General features: G+C 38.3%; 1 protein-coding gene across 11 annotated transcripts in view; it reads left to right on the top strand.

Annotated features, from left to right (window-relative positions):
* Window positions 1-20,041, top strand: part of PDE4D (phosphodiesterase 4D) — a 600,878-nt gene that overhangs the window by 318,341 nt on the left and 262,496 nt on the right. The window contains exon 1 of one of the 11 annotated variants that reach the window (XM_062017701.1): window positions 17,854-17,915. The exons of 8 other annotated variants lie outside the window; for them this stretch is intronic. Coding sequence is in view for 1 of the 3 variants with exons in the window: in XM_062017699.1 (XP_061873683.1) it covers window positions 18,976-19,022 (47 nt within the window). In the remaining 2 variants the exon portion in view is untranslated. 2 more of the 11 variants (XM_062017699.1, XM_062017702.1) reach the window with 2 other exon arrangements.

Raw genomic sequence — 20,041 nt, 5'->3', positions numbered from 1 at the left:
AATACTTAATCTGTGTCCTCTGGGTGTTGCCTGGAGATTTCTAAAGATAGTTACATATTTACAAATTAATTATCATACAAACACATCTAAAACTCAAAAAGAGTGTTTTCAAGAATGGAACATTTTGAACATTAATCAGTAATAATATAGAGATTAGATGCTGGAGAGGAGTAGTTTGTCTTATATCAGAAGCAAATAATTTTGTCTTCTAAATCTTTAGATATATTTTTGCATTCACATCCAAATTAAATTGAACTGTATGATAAACTAGCTTTTTATGAGCAATGAAAAAAATTACAGAACCCTATGCAAAAAAACCTTCCTAGGAGAATGAGTGTAAATCAAGACTCATTACCTGGCTGGGCTGCATGTTCAACTAACTGCACATGAATAAGTAAGGGCATACTGTTAAGTTTGCTTAATAATATGTCTCAAATTTTATAAGATCTTTTAACATTTGGTAGACTTTTAAAGAATCATATGTTTTATAATGAATATTTGCATTATGATAATTGGCTTTTTTTGACGTGGTTGGACAGCATCTAGTTTCAGTATTGCCACCAATTTCACAGCAAAACTGTCAAATGTTTAAGGTACACTATATCTTGTGGCAGCTTGAAAACTTAAGGTTTCCATGCCCAAATGCAGTGTATGGCTAATCACTGTTTGTGGTAACAGTAATTTTCTTTGCCTTTAGGACTTAAAAAATGTCAGTGTAAGAATGAAACTCGGGCCTCATGTTCTGATCTGAAAGCGTTAAACCCATATGATATTGTGGCTGTACTTTTCATGAGACAATTAATGGGAATTATGATTAATTCTTTCAGTCATGTGACTCTGTGATTATTGTCTACAGCCAGACATCTTAGGTGCAGTGTTCTTTATCTTTGTCAGAGCTTTCCTCTGTTGTTCAGTTACAACCTTGGCAACCTGTGAAACTTGAAATCTTAACAACTTAGATCCCAAATCAAAAAGATGCCTAGAAACACAATGTTTAACAAATCTGTATATTTTGATACTTAAAAACAAATCTTGAGTGCAGTTGCAGAAATTGGTTTAAACCAAATGTATGGGTTTTCAGTGCAACCTCTGTAATATCTCTTTCAGGACATCCAGTTGTCTTTTGATTGCTATGAAAAAAAAGGAAGGTCTGTTTAAATACTTCATCTGGGCCACTGTAATAGTATTCAATAAAAAAGGTTTAAAATTTGACAATAAGTTTAGGGAAGATAAAGAAGTTTGCTCCCATAAAACTTCCCTGTCCAAACTTAAAAGAAATATAAGGACTGAATGAAAACCACTGTAACTAAGAGATTCAGAAGCCTATAACATGCCTTAGAACAGAATGTGTAGAAATAGTCCAGCCAGTGGAAGTATTATGACACACTGCTTCAATGGACTTCAATTTCTGCCTGTAACCTTTTAATAAATGTATGTGGAATTATCTGAAACATGCTTTGATTGTGTAAAGATGAGCTGCAAGTTAAAATTTAAATGTCCTGAATTAATTATAGAAAATCTACCTGTTACTTGATTTAACAGAAAAGCACTTTTGCCCATAATAATTTTATGTATGTCTACTACTATGTACCTTGTCTCAATTTAGAACTTTTCTTCTTCAGGTAATGTGCATAACTTTACTTCTTGCCAGCTGTGGAAAATGTGGATTTTATGCTACACCTTTATACTATAAATTCAGGAATATTTATTACAAATAGTAAGTGCTGCATAGTTATTGCAAAATAACGTTTGAAATTTTCATATGGAATTTATTGCTCATACATCTACAAGTGTTTTCCAGGTTTCTTTTTTATTTTTTTTTTCACGTGAGAAATAAAATTAAGTTTGGTTATCAGCACTCTAAAGGATGAATGAAGAGAGATACTGCTGAAATCATAGAACTGGGAGTTTCAAATCTATTTCCGAATAAGGTTTTCTAAGCACTGGACTGAGAGGAGCAGCAGATGATCTTGGATTTAGGCAACATTCCCTTTCATACAGATGTCATGGTGCCTGCCCAGATGGGCCATTACTCACACTTCTAATCTACAGTCAACTCCTCCTCTAAGTAGCAACTGGCAATTTTATGTTGAGTATGATTTATGCACTAATACACTTTCTTATTGGCATTGTCCCAGTTAAAAAAAAAAATCTGTTGAGGTTCACAAATTTGTATTTATTCAGGAAATATGCTGTATGTCCAGAGCTCTAGAGGACAAATTCAGATGTTCAAATCTTAATCTAGACAATTATGGAATTGTATTTTTGAAAAATGTTGGTTTTGTCTTGAATTTTTCCTTTTGGAAAACTGGGCTTACATTATGGGTTTTTTAAAACAAGAGCATTGCATCACACCATTTCAAGTGATGAAACAACCAAAAGAGAATCTAAATGTGTCAATTAGTTAAAATTTTACTTTTTAGAGTTTAAACTTCGATTTAAATGAGTGTATAGAATGGTATAGATCATTTCCACAATGAGTTACCTATCTAATCCACACAAGAAATTACTTGGACACAGACCAACATTTTATTATTTTAAAATGCAGATCATGAGGGCAGTAAGAAATTGTGTATAACTGTACTATCATTCTGCGGGGAGTAGTGAGATGGTTCTGTCCCTGGTTAATCTACAGTAACTGAGGGCAAATATTTCAGAAGGCAAATTTATCAAGACTGCTATCCTCTTTTAAGGACAATGTCATTTATGCAAAAAACCCAGTTTTTAGGCCCTATGATTATTAATGAACATCTGTTTCTTCACACACTGTCCTGTGAGGCCTCATCTGGAGTACTGTATCCAGTTCTGGGCTTCTCAGCTCAAGAGGGACAGGGAACTGCTGGAGAGAGTCCAGCGCAGGGCCACAGAGAGGGGACTAGAACTTCTTTCCAATGGGGAAAGGCTGCGGGAACTGAGGCTATTTAGTTGAGAGAAGAGACTGAGGGGGAATCTTATTAATATTTACAAATGTCTAAATGGTCAGTGTCAGGAGGTTGGGGCATCTCTTTTTTTCTATGATGTCTAGCAACAGGACAAGGGGTAATGGGATGAAGCTGGAACATGAAAAGTTCCATTTAAGCATAAGAAAAAACTATTTCACTGTGAGAGTAAGGTAGCACTGGCACAGGCTGCCCAGGGAGGTTGTGGAGTCTCCTTCCTTGGAGGTCTTCAAGACCCGCCTGGACGTGTTCCTATGTGATGTGATCTAGGTGAACCTGCTTCTGCAGGAGGGTTGGTCTACATAATCTCTAAAGGTCCCTTTCAACGCCTACCATTCTATGATTCTGTGATACACACAAGCTTTGAAGCTATGGAGTGGAAAAATCAGAGTCTTCTCAGAAGATAATGACTTTCTATGGAAGAAATATTTGGGAGCTATAGACAAGCTTCATTTAACTATCAAAAATTACCTGCACAGTTTTGAAAATAGGAAGCATTAGACAAACAGACTCTGAAAGCATGCTCTCTTTCTCTTTTATTTTAGCTAATTTAAAGAAATTTGGTTTAATTTAATTTAAAGCTATAAAGAAATAAAAATATTATAGTCACTTTAGTTAAAAGAGGAAATCTGAAAAATGAACACTTAGGCAAAAATAACTTTCAGATTTATCCATTTTCTTGATTAAACCTTCTGATAAGCTCTCTTACATTTTATCTCCATTGCACTTCATAGTTACCACTGAGGCAATCCAAATAGTCTATTTCAATACAGATAGTTTTGAATAAATAGTAACAGCAGCATAGTGACTATGGCCCAGGCATAGCATGCCAAATATGTTTTCTACCTCAAAGGGTGCTGCCTTGGCTCTGTGTTTCTCATGGATTATATTGGCAAAACAAAGACCAAATAACATCAGGACAGCTTTCGAAATTTCCCAATTGTTAGTAGCTAGCAATCAGAGGGCTTCACTTTAGACATAATTTTCTGTAGATGGCTGCCTTTGTACCAGTTATATGGTCCTGTTTTCAATAACCAAATACCACAAAAAGATACAATTTGTTTGTTTTTTCTGTCACAGAGGTGACTTATATTTGCAAACATATTTTAATAAAGGTGAAAAGTAAATAAGTTCTCACTTTCCATGACTAGATCTAATATATAATATATAGTATATAATAAATATATAATATATAATTTATACTATTTTATCTAATAAAACACAAAAACTTCCACTTAAATATAAGGAAAAACTATTTTACTATGAGGATGATGGAGCAGTGGCACAGGCTGCCCAGAGGGGTTGCGGAGTCTCCTTCCTTGGAGGTCTTCAAGACCCACCTGGACATGTTCCTATGCGATCTGATCTAGGTGAATCTGTTTCTACAGGGGGATTGGACTAGATGATCTCTAAAGGTCCCTTCCAACCCTACCATTCTATGATTCTATGATTTAGCATGTAAGTATACAATAGAATGCAACACCTCGCTATCAGTCTCCAGGGATCATGGGGAACTAGGCATGGATTCAACTGATCCTGCAAGAACATCGAATATACTATAAGTAAAAATGTATCAGTCCCGATGTGTCTCTCTGTCTCATCCTGCTTAAATAATTTGTCAAATGGAAGGAATTCTCTGAAGAATATTTCAGTAGCCTGACAGGATAGCAGTCTGTAGTGGAGCTGTCTAAAGCAGATAAAGTTGTGTCCTGTCTCAGAGATACTCAGTTTAGGAGTTCTTCAAAAACAGTTGGAAACAATGTGGGCAAAAAGGCTTTTTTTTTTTTTTTTTTGGCTTTTATTCTCTGTCTTTTGGGGGTGTATATTTTATAAAAGCTGATTATCCAGTTTCTAAGTATTACAATTTTTACAATCAGAGATACGTTGTGGGGGAAGACTTCAGTTTTTTGCTTTACATTTATATTTAAGGAAATAGCCAGTGAGGCTTCTCAGGACTTAATTGTTCACAATTACACTGGCACTCGTCAGCACCATGGATAGCATTGGGTTTCTCTGCACTTTTAGTGATGTAAATGCAGTTGGACTTGGACTTCAGTCTCTAGAAAAAGTCTTCTATAAACTCTTGAAAATTTGTACTTCAATTTGCAAACCAGAGAGGTTTACTACTTTGACTGTCACATGTTTCCTCTTCATTGTATGCCACTAAATAATAAATTTAAAACCAAGAATGTCTTTGTATACAAGGAATATTGACCCGTATTCATTTAATAAATCTCATTAAGTACTTTATAATCAGCTTATTACTCTGCTTCTGTTAAGAACATTTTTTTCCACTGCTCTATATAATGAATAATAATTTCTCACTGTTTTCTGTTTAATTTAGGACTGTAAAACATTTGAGATAAAGATCTTATCCCTTTTATGTTTTTAGTCACCCTAAGCGTCTGTGGTTCAATATTGCTATAAAATACTATGTAGTTATCATCAAGTACTTGTCCATACAAATTCCAGCTATATATGGACAAACAAGAAACTTTCATCCAGCAGTATATATTAGAACAACATCTGTATACTATCCCTGGGACAGTGGGAATCTCTTAATACTATAAAAGATCTAGTATTTTCCTACCATTTGCAGCTGGGAGACAGAACTGCTATCTGAATTTAATTTGGGCTTTGCAATTTAAATTATATAGTTTCCTTAAATTCTGTGAAAATAGAGAAATTGAAGGGTTGACTCTTAACCACTTTTTACTTAAGAAGCAGACACTGGTCCAGTACTCAAAGTTATAAATACATGCATTTTTGTTGGAATACAAGATGTCACTTAGTGCTAGAAATTTCAAGTCAGGAATATACAATTAAACACTCACATATTGTGTACATATGAAGAAAAATAACAGTACTTGTTTACAGAATGTAATTACCATGATCATTCCTGTTTTACCAAATAATAAGAACACGTATGTAAAGGTAGGAGCACAGCATTGTGTAGTTTGTACCTGCGCACCATACATGTGCTCTGAAGTCTCCTAGAGAGTGATGAACTGGTAATAAAGGCATCTCTGAAAGGCAATTAGAAAATAAATGTCAGTTTGAAGAAATTATCTCAAGAGGATCTGCATATTCACTGATGAGAAGGAGAATTTCAGTTCTGTAAACTGAAAAAAAAAAAATCTAGATGATCTCTAAAGGTCTCTTCCAACCCCTACCATTCTATGATCTAGTCCAACCCCTCTCCTAATGCAGGTCCACCTAGATCAAGTTGCATAGGAATGTGTCCAGGCGAATCCTGAAGACCTCCAAGGAAGGAGACTTCATACCCTCCCTGGGCAGCCTGTGCCACTGCTCCGCCACCATCACAGTTAAATAGTTTTTTCTTATATTTAAATGGAACTTTTTGTGTTCCAGCTTCATCCCATTACCCCTTGTCCTGTTGCTAGACACAATACAAAAAAGGGGTGTCCCAACCTCCTGACACTCACCATTTAGATATTTGTAAATATTAATAAGATCCCCCCTCTGTCTCCTAGACTAAACAGCCCCAGGTCCCACAGCCTTTCCTCATATGAAAGATGTTCCAGTCCCTTATCATCCTGGTGGCCCTGTACTGGGCTCTCTCCAGAAGTTCCCTGTCCCTCATGATCTAGGGACCCCAGAACTGGACACAGTACTCCAGATGAGGCTTCACCATGGCAGAGGAGAGGGGGAGAAGAACCTCCCTTGACCTGCTGGCCACACTCTTCTTGATGCATCCCAGGATGCCATTGGCCTTCTTGGCCATGAGGGCACATTGCTGGCTCATGTTCAGTTTATTATCAACCAGAAGTCCCAGGTCTCTCTCTGCAGAGCTGCTCTCCAGCAGATCAACACTCAACCGGTACTGGTGCATGGAGTTGTTCCTCTCCAGTTGCAAGACTGTGCACTTGTCCTTGTTGAACCTCATGAGGTTCCTTCTGCCCAACTCTCAAGCCGGTTGAGATCCTGCTGAATGGCAGCACAGCCTTCTGGGGAATCAGCCAGTCCTCCCAGTTTGATGTCATCAGCCAACTTGCTGAGGGTACACTCTGTCCCCTCATCCAGGTCATTGATGAAGATGTTGAACAAGACTGGTCCCAGAACCCATCCCTGTGGAACTCCACTGGCCACAGGCCTCCAACTCGATTCTTTGCCATTGATCACCACCCTCTGGGCTCTGTCATTCAGCCAGCTCTTGATCCACCTCACTCTCCACTCATCCAAGCCATACTGCTTGAGCTTTCTGATGAGGATATTATGGCAGACAGTGTCAAAAGCCTTGCTGAAGTCAAGGTAGATGACATCCACTGCTCTCCCCTCATCTAGCTAGACAATCATGCCAGCATAGAAGGCTATCAGGTTGGTCAAACAGGATTACCCCCGTGGTGAATCCATGTTGACTCTCCCTGATCACCACCTTTTCCTTCATATGTTTAGTGATGACATTCAAGATGAGTTGTTCCATCACCTTTCCAGCGATGGAGGTGAGGTTGACCAGCCTGTAGTTTCCTGGGTCGTCCTTCCTGCTCTCTTTGAAGACTGGAGTGACATTTGCCTTTCTCCAGTCCTCAGGCACTTTGCCTGTCCTCCATGATTGTTCAAAAATGATGGAGAGAGACTTAGCAATCACATCAGCTAGCTCCTCTTCTTCCACCCAGGGCAAGTCCTCTGCTGTCCTGGCCATCCTGTTATCCTCCTGGACTGGGTTTCCCTACGCCCGGCCTTGGCTGTAAAGACTGAAGCAAAGAAGGCATTCAGTAGTTTGGCCTTCTCTGCATCCTTGATCACCAGGGCACCCTCAGCATTTAGCAGCCAGCCCACATTCCCCCTAATATTCCTTCTGCTGCTGGTGTACTTGAAAAATGCCTTATTACTGTCTTTAACTTCCTTGGCTAAATTTAGTTCTAGAAGGGCTCTAGCCTTCCTAGTTGCACCTCTGCAGGCTCTAACAACGTTCCTGCACTCTTCCCAAGAAGTCAGCCCGTTTCGACCTCTCATAGATGGGTACTTTCTGCCTGAGTTGTCCCAGCAAATCCTTGCTCATCCATGGATGTGTCCTACCTCCTTTTAGAATCATAGAATCATAGAATGGTGGGAGTTGGAAGGAGCCTTTAGAGATCATCTAGTCCTCCTGTCTTGCATGTTGGGACACACTGATCCTGGGCTTGGAGGAAGTGGTGCTTGATGATCAACCAGCTGTCTTGGGCACTTCTACGTTCTAGGATCTTACCCCATGAGATCCCTCCAGGCAGGTATTTGAAGAGGCCGAAGTCCGCTCACCTGAAATCCAGGGTCATGGTCCTGCTTTGTGTTCTGCCTCTTCCACATAAGATCTTGAACTCCACCATCTCATGGTCACTGCAGCTGAGGTTGCCTCCAACCTTCACATCCCCAACCAGACCCTCCTTATTTGTCAGCATAAGATCCAGCAGCACACCCCTCCTCATTGGTTCCTCGATCATCTGTGACAGGAAGTTGTCATCAACATTCTGTAGGAACCTCCTGGACTGTGGACTTGGCTGTGTGGCTTTGCCAAGAAATATCAGGGTGGTTGAAGTCCCCCATGAGGACCAGGGATTGTGATCATGAGGTAGCTCTCAACCCTTTGTAGAAAGTCTCATCAGCTTCCTCCTCCTGATCAGTTGTCCTGTAGCAAACTTCTACAACAGTATCACTTACTTTACCCTGCCCCTTAATTTTCATCCATAAGCACTCAACCTCTGTGACCACAATGAGATCATAGCCCTGCATCCACACCCACATCTCCATTTCCTCCTGCTTATTCCCCAGGCTGCGTGCATTGGTGTAGGGGCAGCGCGGGGGCTTACTCAAACACGCAGGTTTCCCTGGACGGATGCAGGAGGCTTCTCCGTGGTTTTAGATGATCTCTAAAGGCCTCTTCCAACCCCTACCATTCTATGATTCAATGAATTGAAAAGGAAGGTGTTGCATAGATGGAAAAGGATTGGTTTGGGTGAATGTTACCTGGTAGAAAATGCTCTTTTGCAAGACTGCTTGGATTTGGACAAACTGCCCAATTTTATTTAAAAAAATAGTACCAGCAATTATGATATTATCAGAAACTTAAAATTTCCCATGCTTGTGTTTCAAAAATATCTATAAACTATGGTAAAGATTGGATAGTCTGTCAAGATAAATCAGATTGATTTCTTTACCACATACTGTTATATATATGATACACATACACTGTAAAAGCATTGTAAATAACAAGACACAGCAGCATGGACTTGTGCTATAGGGCTGAGTTTGGAATTACAGGAAATGGAGGAATATCTTCCTTTTTCTTGTTTTCAGTTAGGAAAATAGAATAATAGCAACAAAGGTGTGTAAATTTAAATTGCTGAATTTGATAGGGAAGCAAAGTTCAGGCATTAATGCTCTTAAGTTACAGGGACTGGATGATCTTTGTTCAACACTGAAAGAGCTGGTACAGGAAATCTCAGTCTTGTTAATAAGATTATAAAATTGGGAATAGTGTAACAGTAAATCTGTTCTATTAAAGAGACTGGAAGTGATCCAACAGGTACCACTGCCTTTGTCTTTAAAGCAAAACTAAAGAAAAAAACCCAGAAGTTTTGAAGAACATCAGGACAAATACAAAATGAGACAAAATCCTATATGCTTTCTAAATTAAGTTGTTTTCAGCATTCTTAATATTATTTTCCAGTTAAAGTAATAGGTGGACTTATGTAGATGATCTTTGTTATAATGTCACTTGGGCTATTACTATTTAAAATGGAAAGCATGGACATCAGTAAAATAATTTTAAAACAGATGAGGAGCTAGTAAAAGAAGACAACAAAGGACTGTCAGAATGTGTTATTTCCCAAGCAAAATGCTACTAGACTTCTAGGGTTCTAATTAGTATTTTTATTTAGGTTTTCTTAAAGGATTTTGCTTAGTGTTTTTATCCACATTTTTCTTAAAAACAGTAGGCTGTAAGAGAGCACTAATGACACTTACATATGATTCAGTGTTAGGAAACTATCACAATAGAGAAGAATCAGATAACAGGATCTTGGATTAGTTTAGTAGGAGGGAACACAATACTTAGAAATTTAAGTCCTGAAACATTTTGAAACTATGAAAGAAACTGCCTGAGAGTTGGGCAGAGAGGAACCTCTTCAGGTTCAAGAAGGGCAAGTGCAGAGTCCTGCACCTGGGGAGGAACAACCCCATGCATCAGTACAGGCTGGGGGTTGACCTGCTGGAGAGCAGAGAGAGATACGGGAGTCCTGGTTAACAATAAACTGAACATGAGCCAGCAATGTGCCCTCGTGGCCAAGAAGGCCAATGGCATCCTGGGATGCATCAAGAAGAGTGTGCCAGCAGGTTGAGGGAGGTTCTGCTCTCCCTCTCCTCTGCCCTGGTGAGGCCTCATCTGAAGTCCTGTGTCTGGTTCTGGGCTCCTCAGCTCAAAAGGGACAGAAAACTTCTGCACTGAGTCCAGTGCAGGGTCACCAAGATGATCAGGAGACTGAAATAATTTTTCTATGAAGAATGGCTGTGTGATCTGGGACTGTTCAAACTTGAGAAGACTGAGGGGGGAACCTCATTAACACTTACAAGTATTTAAAAGGTGCATGTCAAGGGAATGGGGCGGCAACTTTCTGTTATCTCAAGTGACAGGACAAGGAGTAATGGGCAAAAGTTCCACTTAAACATAAGGGAAATCTTTACTGTAAAGGTGAGGGAGCTCTGGCACAGGCTGCCCCGGGAGGGTGTCAAATCTCCTTCTCTGGATGTTTCTGGAACCCACCTGGACACGTTCCTATGCAACCTGATCTAGGTAGACCTGCATTAGCAGGGGGATTGGACTGGATGATCTGTAAATGTCCCTTCCAACCCTACCATTCTATTATTTTGTGAAAATAGTCAGCTGATACCAATGAATACAGGCTGACTACATGGAAAAGAGAGGTTCAGTGACTCAACGTTACTTACATTACTTTCATAATTGCTAACGCTTTTATAACATAATTCCAATATTGAAATTATTTGATTTTATAGGCCGTGAAGGTTTTGACATACTACAATTATTGATGACTAAGTTACAAACAAACAGAAATTCTTTACTCGTAAATATAAATTAAAACCAACACAAATAATGCAAATCAGGGCAAATTTAAAAAGTTTTCATTTATTCATTTATATTACCTCTCAAATATCTGATGACTTCCTATTCTGATTTCAGAAGGAAGTTATACTTATGTGATTCATGTTTTTTTTCTCATGAAATCTATATCACACATTCTAACTTGACAGACAGATGGAAGATCTAAATTGTTTAATATGAAACTGTGGTATTTCAAAATTCATTAAAGTAACTTGAGAAGTTTCAGGAATCCTCACATAGAAGATAGTCTAAATTTCCATTTATTTCAATTTCTTAAAATTGCCATATCAATATTCCCATCTCAAAAGTAACAAGAAATATTTCCCATGAATAGGCAGCTCCAGAGAAAACGAAAGTCTACTCATTAATGATTCTGATAGGGAGATCTACAACTCAAAGCTTTACAAGATGATTAAATTCTAAACTGTATTATAAACAATAAATTGAATTCTGAATGATTAAATTGTGCATCTGCAGACATCAGAAAAGTATACTTGAAAGAAAAATAAGCTATGTTAGGAGAAATGATATTTCAAGAAGAAAATTCTCAAAACATTGTCCCTTATTTTTCATGTGTCCCATTATACCACTTCCCCTTTCCCATCCAAGAAAAGATCCCACTTAGATAGGAAAGTTTAAAAAAGTATGTCTGAGTAAGATTTCATAAGAATTGTCAACAAAGAGTCCTTTTTCTCTATTTCCGTTTCTAAGTCATAGTGGTGTTCAAAATACATATGATGCTTGCCAATATAGAAAGAAGCCATCATCTTCACTAGGCTAATATGCAAAATACTAAGAAGTGAAATGCAAACACTGCCACATGTAGAGGGGAGGGAGACGTGCAAAACCCCAAAAATGTTATCAGCTACCTTTTCTTCATAGCCCCTTAGAGAAGGTAGAGCTGATATGGAGTATAGTTGAGTTCCCAGTGTGCATAGTAAAGGCATAGTTTTGACTAAAAAGAAAAAAAAAATGGTAGTGAATATTTATGCCCTTTCAGGTTGAAATTCTCCAGTTTCTAAAAAGTCTTATGTTTCCTCATGTTAGGTTCTTAGCTACATTTGAATATTCATGTCAACATCACCTTATAAAGGAAAGAGCAGAAGTCTTTCTAGAAGTCATCAGTACTTTTTTCAGATAACTTACGTATGGCCTGCTAGTAAGCTCTGTAAAGTTTCATTATATCCTTTCATTCAAGATTCAAATATTCTGAATTATGTTCTATTTGAAAGAAATATTTCTAGATTTCTAAATATTACTAAAAATAATACATAAGTCTGTTTTATAGAATAGGCTATGACTAGTCATGGAAAGTCTATTCAGTTTATTACCACTGCATAAAAAAAAAAAAAACAACCTGACATTGTTTCCTCAGTGTTTCAGCTCTACAGTTGTGAAAACAGAGAACTAGGTTTCTTAAACTTCTGCCAAATTTCAGTTGTACCCAAAATTTTCACTAAGGTAAAATTTCAGAATTTGTGGTTACCAGAAGTCACTTCCCGTTTCACAGCAAATGTACATCCACATATTCCACAGCAATGAGTTGAATAACATGACTTCTTACAGTGAGCTTGAGCTCAGTGTCTGACCATAAAGAAGACAGATTGAACACAGGAGACAAAATGACCTGATAAATAGAAGATGGAACTAATTCCCATTTTAATATGTGAAATCTCTCTTCTCTCAGCAAACTGAACTGGTTGCTTTTCTTCTTCCTGCCTTTGTTAATGAAAAAGAAAATTTTTTAGGTCAGTAGGTGGGCAGAGAAAGGAGTCAAATAAGGAAAGAGAACAATGATCTCTAGTTCTTCCATACACTTCCTTTGCATACATGTAAAGTTTCTGTTTATGGAATGATCTTTAAGGCATCTGAACCCCATCTTATGCAATAGGGAAGAGATGATTCTGTGAGCATGAGCAGGGTTGACCAATCTAGGGAGATAAGTTGTTATGCAGCACAGTTATTTTTTCTGCAAGTATCATCAATTGGTAGCATCATGGAAAGCAAGGCTATTCAAACAAGACCAAAAGGATAGTTTACTCTCCCTGAGATGTACTGACAATGCTTTCCATCCCATTTCATCTATTCCCATTTAAATCTATGCAACCTTAAGATTATTTTTACATTGATTATAATAAATAAATGACACAGCAAAAGTATAGTGGGAATTCACATTTACCAAGTGAGATAAGGAACAATAATTATTTTTATACACCTGAGCAGATCTTACATTCTAGAATGAGATTACCTGAAACCATCTCTTGATCCAATTGAAAGGAGGGGGAAAAAAAAAAAAAAAAAAAAGAGACATAGGAAGCTAAGTTAATAGACAACACATAAAATATTAAATTTTTCAAAGTTCTTGTCCTGAAGATTTCTCGGCCTTTGGAAAGGGCTGGGGCCGGGATGGAAATGTTCTGCTCAAATTACATTTAGAGTTCAGCATATCATTTTCAGAACGAAAATATACTTGACAGCTAAGCTCTTTTTCTTAGCCATAAGCGCTTAGTAGCATTACCTAATTTCTGTTTGTTGTTCAAAAGTGAACTACATGTTTGGAAGTTTTCTCTTTTCGTATTAGACAATGAGATAATTATGGCTGTAAGCTCTCAAGCCCTGAGGGCAAGTTATGTGGAGTGGGTTAAATCCACACTGGATAGCATTCATTTAGACCTTCTCTGGGTACAGAGAAACATTTTTTCTCTGTCATTTTTCAGTTCAAAGTGTCTCAAATCATATGAGACTCTGTCAGAGCCCGCTGTAATGGTGTTTCCATAGCATGACACCAAAATGCATGTGACTTGCCTTATGATTTGTCATGACGATGTTTGAGGGTAGAAGGCCTGCAGGGACTGTATAGGAAGAACAGAGACAAATAAACCTACTGTTATCTGGACTGCTTGTAGCAAAGTGCTTTTAAGTTGCACAGGTTTTTCTCTCTGAAAGAATAGTTTACTTACTCCAGAAGGGAGTCCAATAGTGAGTTAATTTTCATTCAGGGTGGATGGTAGAGGAAGCAGACAGGACTAAAAGCTATTACTTGGCTTGACATACACTCATACAACACCTGTCTGTAAGTAAAGCTGTCTGAAATGTGGTAAGGAGCTTATCAGGCTTATCTGCTTACTCAAATATTCTGATGAGATTCATTTGTGCCTTTACTCTCTATGCTATTATTACTGAAGATACCTTCTGTGGACCTAACAAATTCTACGACTAAAGACTTGTCACTTGAATTATTTCCTTTAACAGTATGTAGTGGGATGCATTTCTTACCACTTCATTAATCAAGTTTGGTTTTTAACCTATACTATTTTTATGGAGAATCTATAAATAATAAGGGGATCTAACAGCTGCAATATAAAAATGGATCCACACCCATGATATAAACTATTCATTTTTAGAGGGCATTTTGAGAGCTTTTATAGAATTAAGAAGTTATGTAATGTTTTTTTCTTGATCCTTGCCCAGAATCTACCGGTTGGAGTCACCAGCTCAACTTTCACACTGTCTTTAGAAAGCTACTATTGGTATTCTTGCTTTTCAGCATTTACCATCTCAGGCACATGTTTTGCCCTGTATATCTTTGTACTATCACCATATTTGATTCGATTACCTTTTTTTCTCTGCTTTCTGTAAAAAACAAAAGATTCAGTAAGTTAAACTGATCTCTTCAGAAGATTTATGCTCATACTTAGCTTACAAATGGTAGCTCTCTAAACCCCTGGTGCAGTTTGTTCTCATCACCTGTATGGTTTGTATTACATTATTTTCACTGGTTTTGTAAAATTTTGTATTAGAATGGTAGAAGAGAAGCTCTTATCTTTTATACCTATTATTATTTAGTAGACCTTGTTGTGACAGGATAAGGGGTAATGGCGTTAAAGAGGGTAGATTCAGACTAGATATAAGGACGAAACTCTTTAGGGTAAGAGTGGTAAAAAACTGGAATAGGTTGCACACAGAGGTAGTAGATGTTCCATCTGTGGAAAGATTCAAGGTCAGGTTGGACAGAGCTGTGAGCAACCTGATCTAGTGGAAGATGTCCCTGCTTGTTGCAGAGAAGGCTGGACTAGATGACCTTTAAAGGTCCCTTCTTTGATTCTGTGATCATAAACAGAAATGTCACAAGGTAAACTCCTCCTCTGGTGTCTGCTAGTACATTTCCAGCTATAAGAAGAGGCAAAGAGAATACTTCATACAACTTCAGTTTAACAGACACAGACCTTAGTCAATTCTTAGCTGGATTTTCTTATATCATTAGTAATTGAAAAGCTGGGTGCTGTGGGAGGAAGTGTATGTGAAAATTACGAAATGGAGATGCAAATAATTCTCTCTATGGTTCTCTTACCTCAAAGAACAGAATGAAAAGGTGTTTAGATTTTGCAGTGTTAATGGGCTGATTAACAACAAGGTTTATGGAAGATGGTTTTCACTCGCTCTGTTTATATATTTCCTTGGATTGTCCAAAATGCCAGATTCCCAAGGCCAGGAAAAGCGAGAAAGATAGATTGCCACTCAGTAGTAAAATGTATCTACTTATTTCAAAGGGATAAGTGCCTCTAGATAATGTATCCTGCTACAAACATATTTTGTTTATTACTTTATTAATTTTAGTGGAAAATTCTCTGGAAAATCTTGTGGAAAGGGCTGGAATCTGGGATCCCTCCATCTCAGGGAAGAGACATTATCACTTGCAGACTCCTCTTTGTGTCTCTGTCTTTATCCCTCCAACTTCTCTCTGCTTAGCCCAGATTCTGCACAAATGGGAAAGGTGCACCTGACCTTCCTATAGCCTGAAAGATAATGGTCAGAGGACTGTTCTGGTAGCAGAAGATGGGAATCAAAGCAAAATCTCCCTTGAACTGTTTTTTTTTTCTTTTCTTTTTCCCCTTGAACTGAAATTGTACTTGAACTACCTTTTCAAAAAACTTGGTAAAACTGAACAGAACTGGTGTAACAAAACGCTTATCCTATGCAAAACCAAAAAGAAATTACAACACTAAAGTTAACGTCACAAAATGGTTTTAGCTGTTGCATTTTCTTCAAGGTGAACAGCAAACTATTACGGACTTGAACTGGAAGACTTTCATAAGTCAGTCTATACTGGAAAAGCAACAAAAATTCTTTACTCGTTAAAATCTATGGCTTCAATTTATCCCTGCTGGCCCATATGTTGTATATTCCAGTTTGTTGGTGAGTTCTTTAACTGGTTTGTAATGCTATATAGTAACTTTATATACGCCCACTCTCCTTCTGCAACTCCACTTCTGAATGAAATTAGTTGAGTCAATGAGTGTTATGTTTTGTGGTGAGCTTAATACTAGAGAAAATCAGATAAATTGGCATATGGATACAGAACAGACTTGTTCACAGATTTCAAATGTGTAAGGTGCCAGGTCAGTGTTGAGAAGCTCTTTCTCAAGATAGTATAAGGCATTAAGTAAATCTAGTGTTGAAAATGTCAGTGCCCATGGATGATCGGGCAAGTATGTAGTTAGGTAAGTGCAATATGAAATAATAATGATGGTGCAGATTTTTGTAGCATTTGGTGTAGTTAATATTTCATAATAAGTGAATCTAGCCTAGAGAAAGCAATAGACAACTGGAACAGTTGGATGTAATGTTCTTTCATATTCAGATTCATCAGACAACCTTGCACATTTCACATTTTTTATTATAGTCTTTTCAAATGCCTCTGGTATAAATTCCCAGAGTAACCAGGTTGGAGTGGAAGGGAATAGTTTTTAAATTAAGTATGAACATATCATAAGGGTTATGACAACTTGCCTGGTCTTTTTAAAAGTTACACTGAATATTTAGCTTTATTGTAACTTAACAATAAAAGGCTACTTTTCACCATTCTCAGTATTTGTAACTCTGTGTCTCCTTTCTATCATGATTGTATTTAAATGAAAAAAGAAAGACAGTCTTTCTACATAGAGTAGCAGGACATAAATAATGCTGGGGCCCCTTTAAATTTTACAATATGTTGTGGTATTGTGCTCCAAGTCTTCAAAGTACAGTAATACAGAAATGTGTGCAACAGTATAGGTTTATTTTTTATTACTGAATTGAAATAAGTAATACTTTACTGTCACACACTGTGACATTGTAATAGTTTAATATTTTAGTCTTCCTCCAGAATGGCATCAACTGTACAAGGGCTAATTTGGGGTATTGTAGAGTAGAGCTGTGATAGCAAGAGAACTGAACTTAAGGAAATAGGATTTATAAAAATGTGCAGTGCAACATCTTATCGTTACTCTTAAGGCCACCCACACCCTAATCAAATACACAGTCTTATCACATGTGTTAATGTCACTGAAGTTGCAGCTGATTTCCATATTGCAGGATTTCCCGTCCAAAAGGTCAAGGGGTCGTTTGAAGTTTAAAAACTCCTAGTGCTGTGTAAACCAGTTTAAAGAATGGCAAGCAAATGATGTACAACCTGGGCACACTGAAGTATTAAAGCTTGCCTAAGAATCTTTTGCATCTCAGCAGAAATCAACACAGTGAACTGTGTTTCCTACACATTTCTTTTCCTGCAGATCTGTGCTCTTCCAGGCGAAATCTTTGCTTCCAGACACTCAAAAGAAATAGCTTGTTTTAAGGAAGGCTCTCTAGCTTTGTTACTCCCCAACGACCCCGTCCTTTCCCTCCACCCGTGTCGGTGGGAGAGGCAGGGCAGGATGTGCTGTGTCAGGAGAACCCACCTAGAGGGGCCCCCTTGACGCCAGCACAGCCGCTGCCGGGCAGAGCCCTCACCGCAGCCGAGCCCAGTCTGCTGCAGAGTAAGTGCCACTGAGCCCGACAGCGTCCGGAGCTGCTGCTGGCCCAGGACACAAGGAGCTTGAGGGGTAGGTTGGAAATTCCAGCCAGGGAAAAAGGAAGCAAGAGCCTGTTGCCTGCGTTGCTTCAAATAGACACCATCTCTTTAGCTGGGGCGTTAAGAATCTTCCCAAGGATATTTACCGGAGCGTCAGGAGTGATAACTACTACCTGGGAGCCGAACTGGGAAAAAAAGGACAGCAGGGAAAGAATGCTTAGGTAACACAGGACTTAAAGCTTTGCTTTCGTTTTACAGTGTACAAATTGATGCACGTGGTTTTATATACAGTATAACATCAAAGTAGAACTAGGTTCTGCAGTGAAAGGGTCGATAGCTTAGTCATTTTACTTAAGGGAGCGGGCAGCTTTATTATGGGGTTACACAGTAAAAATGCTTTTGGTCACGATATCGTATCTCACCATGGTATCTAACTGTAGCCCTGTCCTATGAAGTGGAAAAAGCATACTTCCTTCCTTCTTCTGTAGTTGAAGAAATAAACCCACAGTATCAAATTCAGAAAGAAGTTTGGGTTTGTTGTACATGGCTATTAAACATCATCCTGTTCCCTGGGCTTGTAAAAAAGGAAAACTGCGTTAAACTGATCACTGATGAATATGTATCTAAGAAAGAAGAAAAAGCAATATTCATATCTGAACATGGCAAAGCAATCTGAAGTTACACCTCTCCCCCTAATCACAGATTTGGCATGGATGACAAGAAACTATCTTTTGACTAACCTTTTCCAACTGTCCAGAATGCTGCATGTGAAGATGTTTTAAATCAGTCAAAGCACTTGGATTTTTATCAAAGCAAACTGTTGGCATTGACATAACAGTTTCTGTATTCTGATTAGTTTAATTTTTTTTAAGTAGCAAGTGATGCATAAATGGACGGACGTGTACCTAGAAAACCCTGTGAGAAGTCTTTCTTTGGATTCTGGGAATTTTTGGTTTTGTGGATACAGTAACTCTTGCAATAATCCCTACTGTTAACTGCTCATGCAGTTGTTCTGGAATGCATCTATGAATACTATATAAGAGATAAATCTGTCTGACAAGGAAAACACTAATGTTGGAAGATCTGTGAACATGATGCATGTGAATAATTTCCCCTTTAGGAGGCATTCATGGATATGGTGAGTAATCAATAGACATTACAGATTGTTAAACTCAAAACGCTTATTTGCAAAATACTGTAGCAACTAGCAGATGCTATGTTTTCACCTACATTAATGTCAAATGAGGACTAACCAGGCTATGAGAAAAATTAAAATCTTGCAGAGACAGCAGTGATGGAGAAATATGAGTTTGGCACTCCTCTGCCTTTATAATAGGCAAGTCATAAAAATTGGATTTTTATGGTCACATTTTCATACATGATAAAAGTCCTTTGTGTAGGGAGACGTATTTTCTTCCTGTATCAAAGGAACACATCATTTCTAAGCTTGACTTGAAGCAAATAATGTAGACACATTTTTCCCCGTGTTGATTGTCCTGTAACTTATTTATTTATATACATTCAAGTGACCTAAAAACCCGGGGGAAAAAAACCCCCTCATTCATATGATAATTCGGTAATCTTTAATGAATGCAATTGCATGGCACGTTCTCAAATGTGGCTGTTTGGAAGACAATCGTATAGCATTCAACTCCCTTTATCATCACTGAAACATCTGTTTCCTCTTTGAACCACAGGCATCTATTGCTCTCGTTCACTGAAAAACCTCTCTCTTTAACTTCCTTTGCCATACCGTGCGGTTACCTTGCTTATAGATTCTACCAGTTGCTGTTGCGTCACGACTCGCTCCTGATGTTGGAATTAATACCTTACTTAGTGCTTAATGGATATTATTAGTCTGGGCAAAAGAAATGGTTCCCCAGAAAACTTGTTCTGTGGGTAAGTAATGAATCTTTCTCAATATTAGAAGCAAACGCATTGTGGAAGCGTGAATGCTCACTTAAAACCAAAACCGCTTGCGGGCTGGGGGACAGACCGGCTTCAGGGCGCAGCTCTTTGGCAGATCTGCCCTCAGCCTGCGCCCGCCTCTGCGCGTAGGGGCTTTGCAGGACGACCTGCCGAAGGCTCTTGCTTGGGAGCGCGATCTGAGCTCGGTGCAGCACTAGCCCTGCCCCGAGGCGGCACCGCCGACCCCGC

Source organism: Colius striatus, chromosome Z (genome assembly GCF_028858725.1).
Source record: "Colius striatus isolate bColStr4 chromosome Z, bColStr4.1.hap1, whole genome shotgun sequence".
NCBI lineage: Eukaryota > Metazoa > Chordata > Aves > Coliiformes > Coliidae > Colius > Colius striatus.
This window is presented reverse-complemented; position numbering and strand designations above follow the sequence as displayed.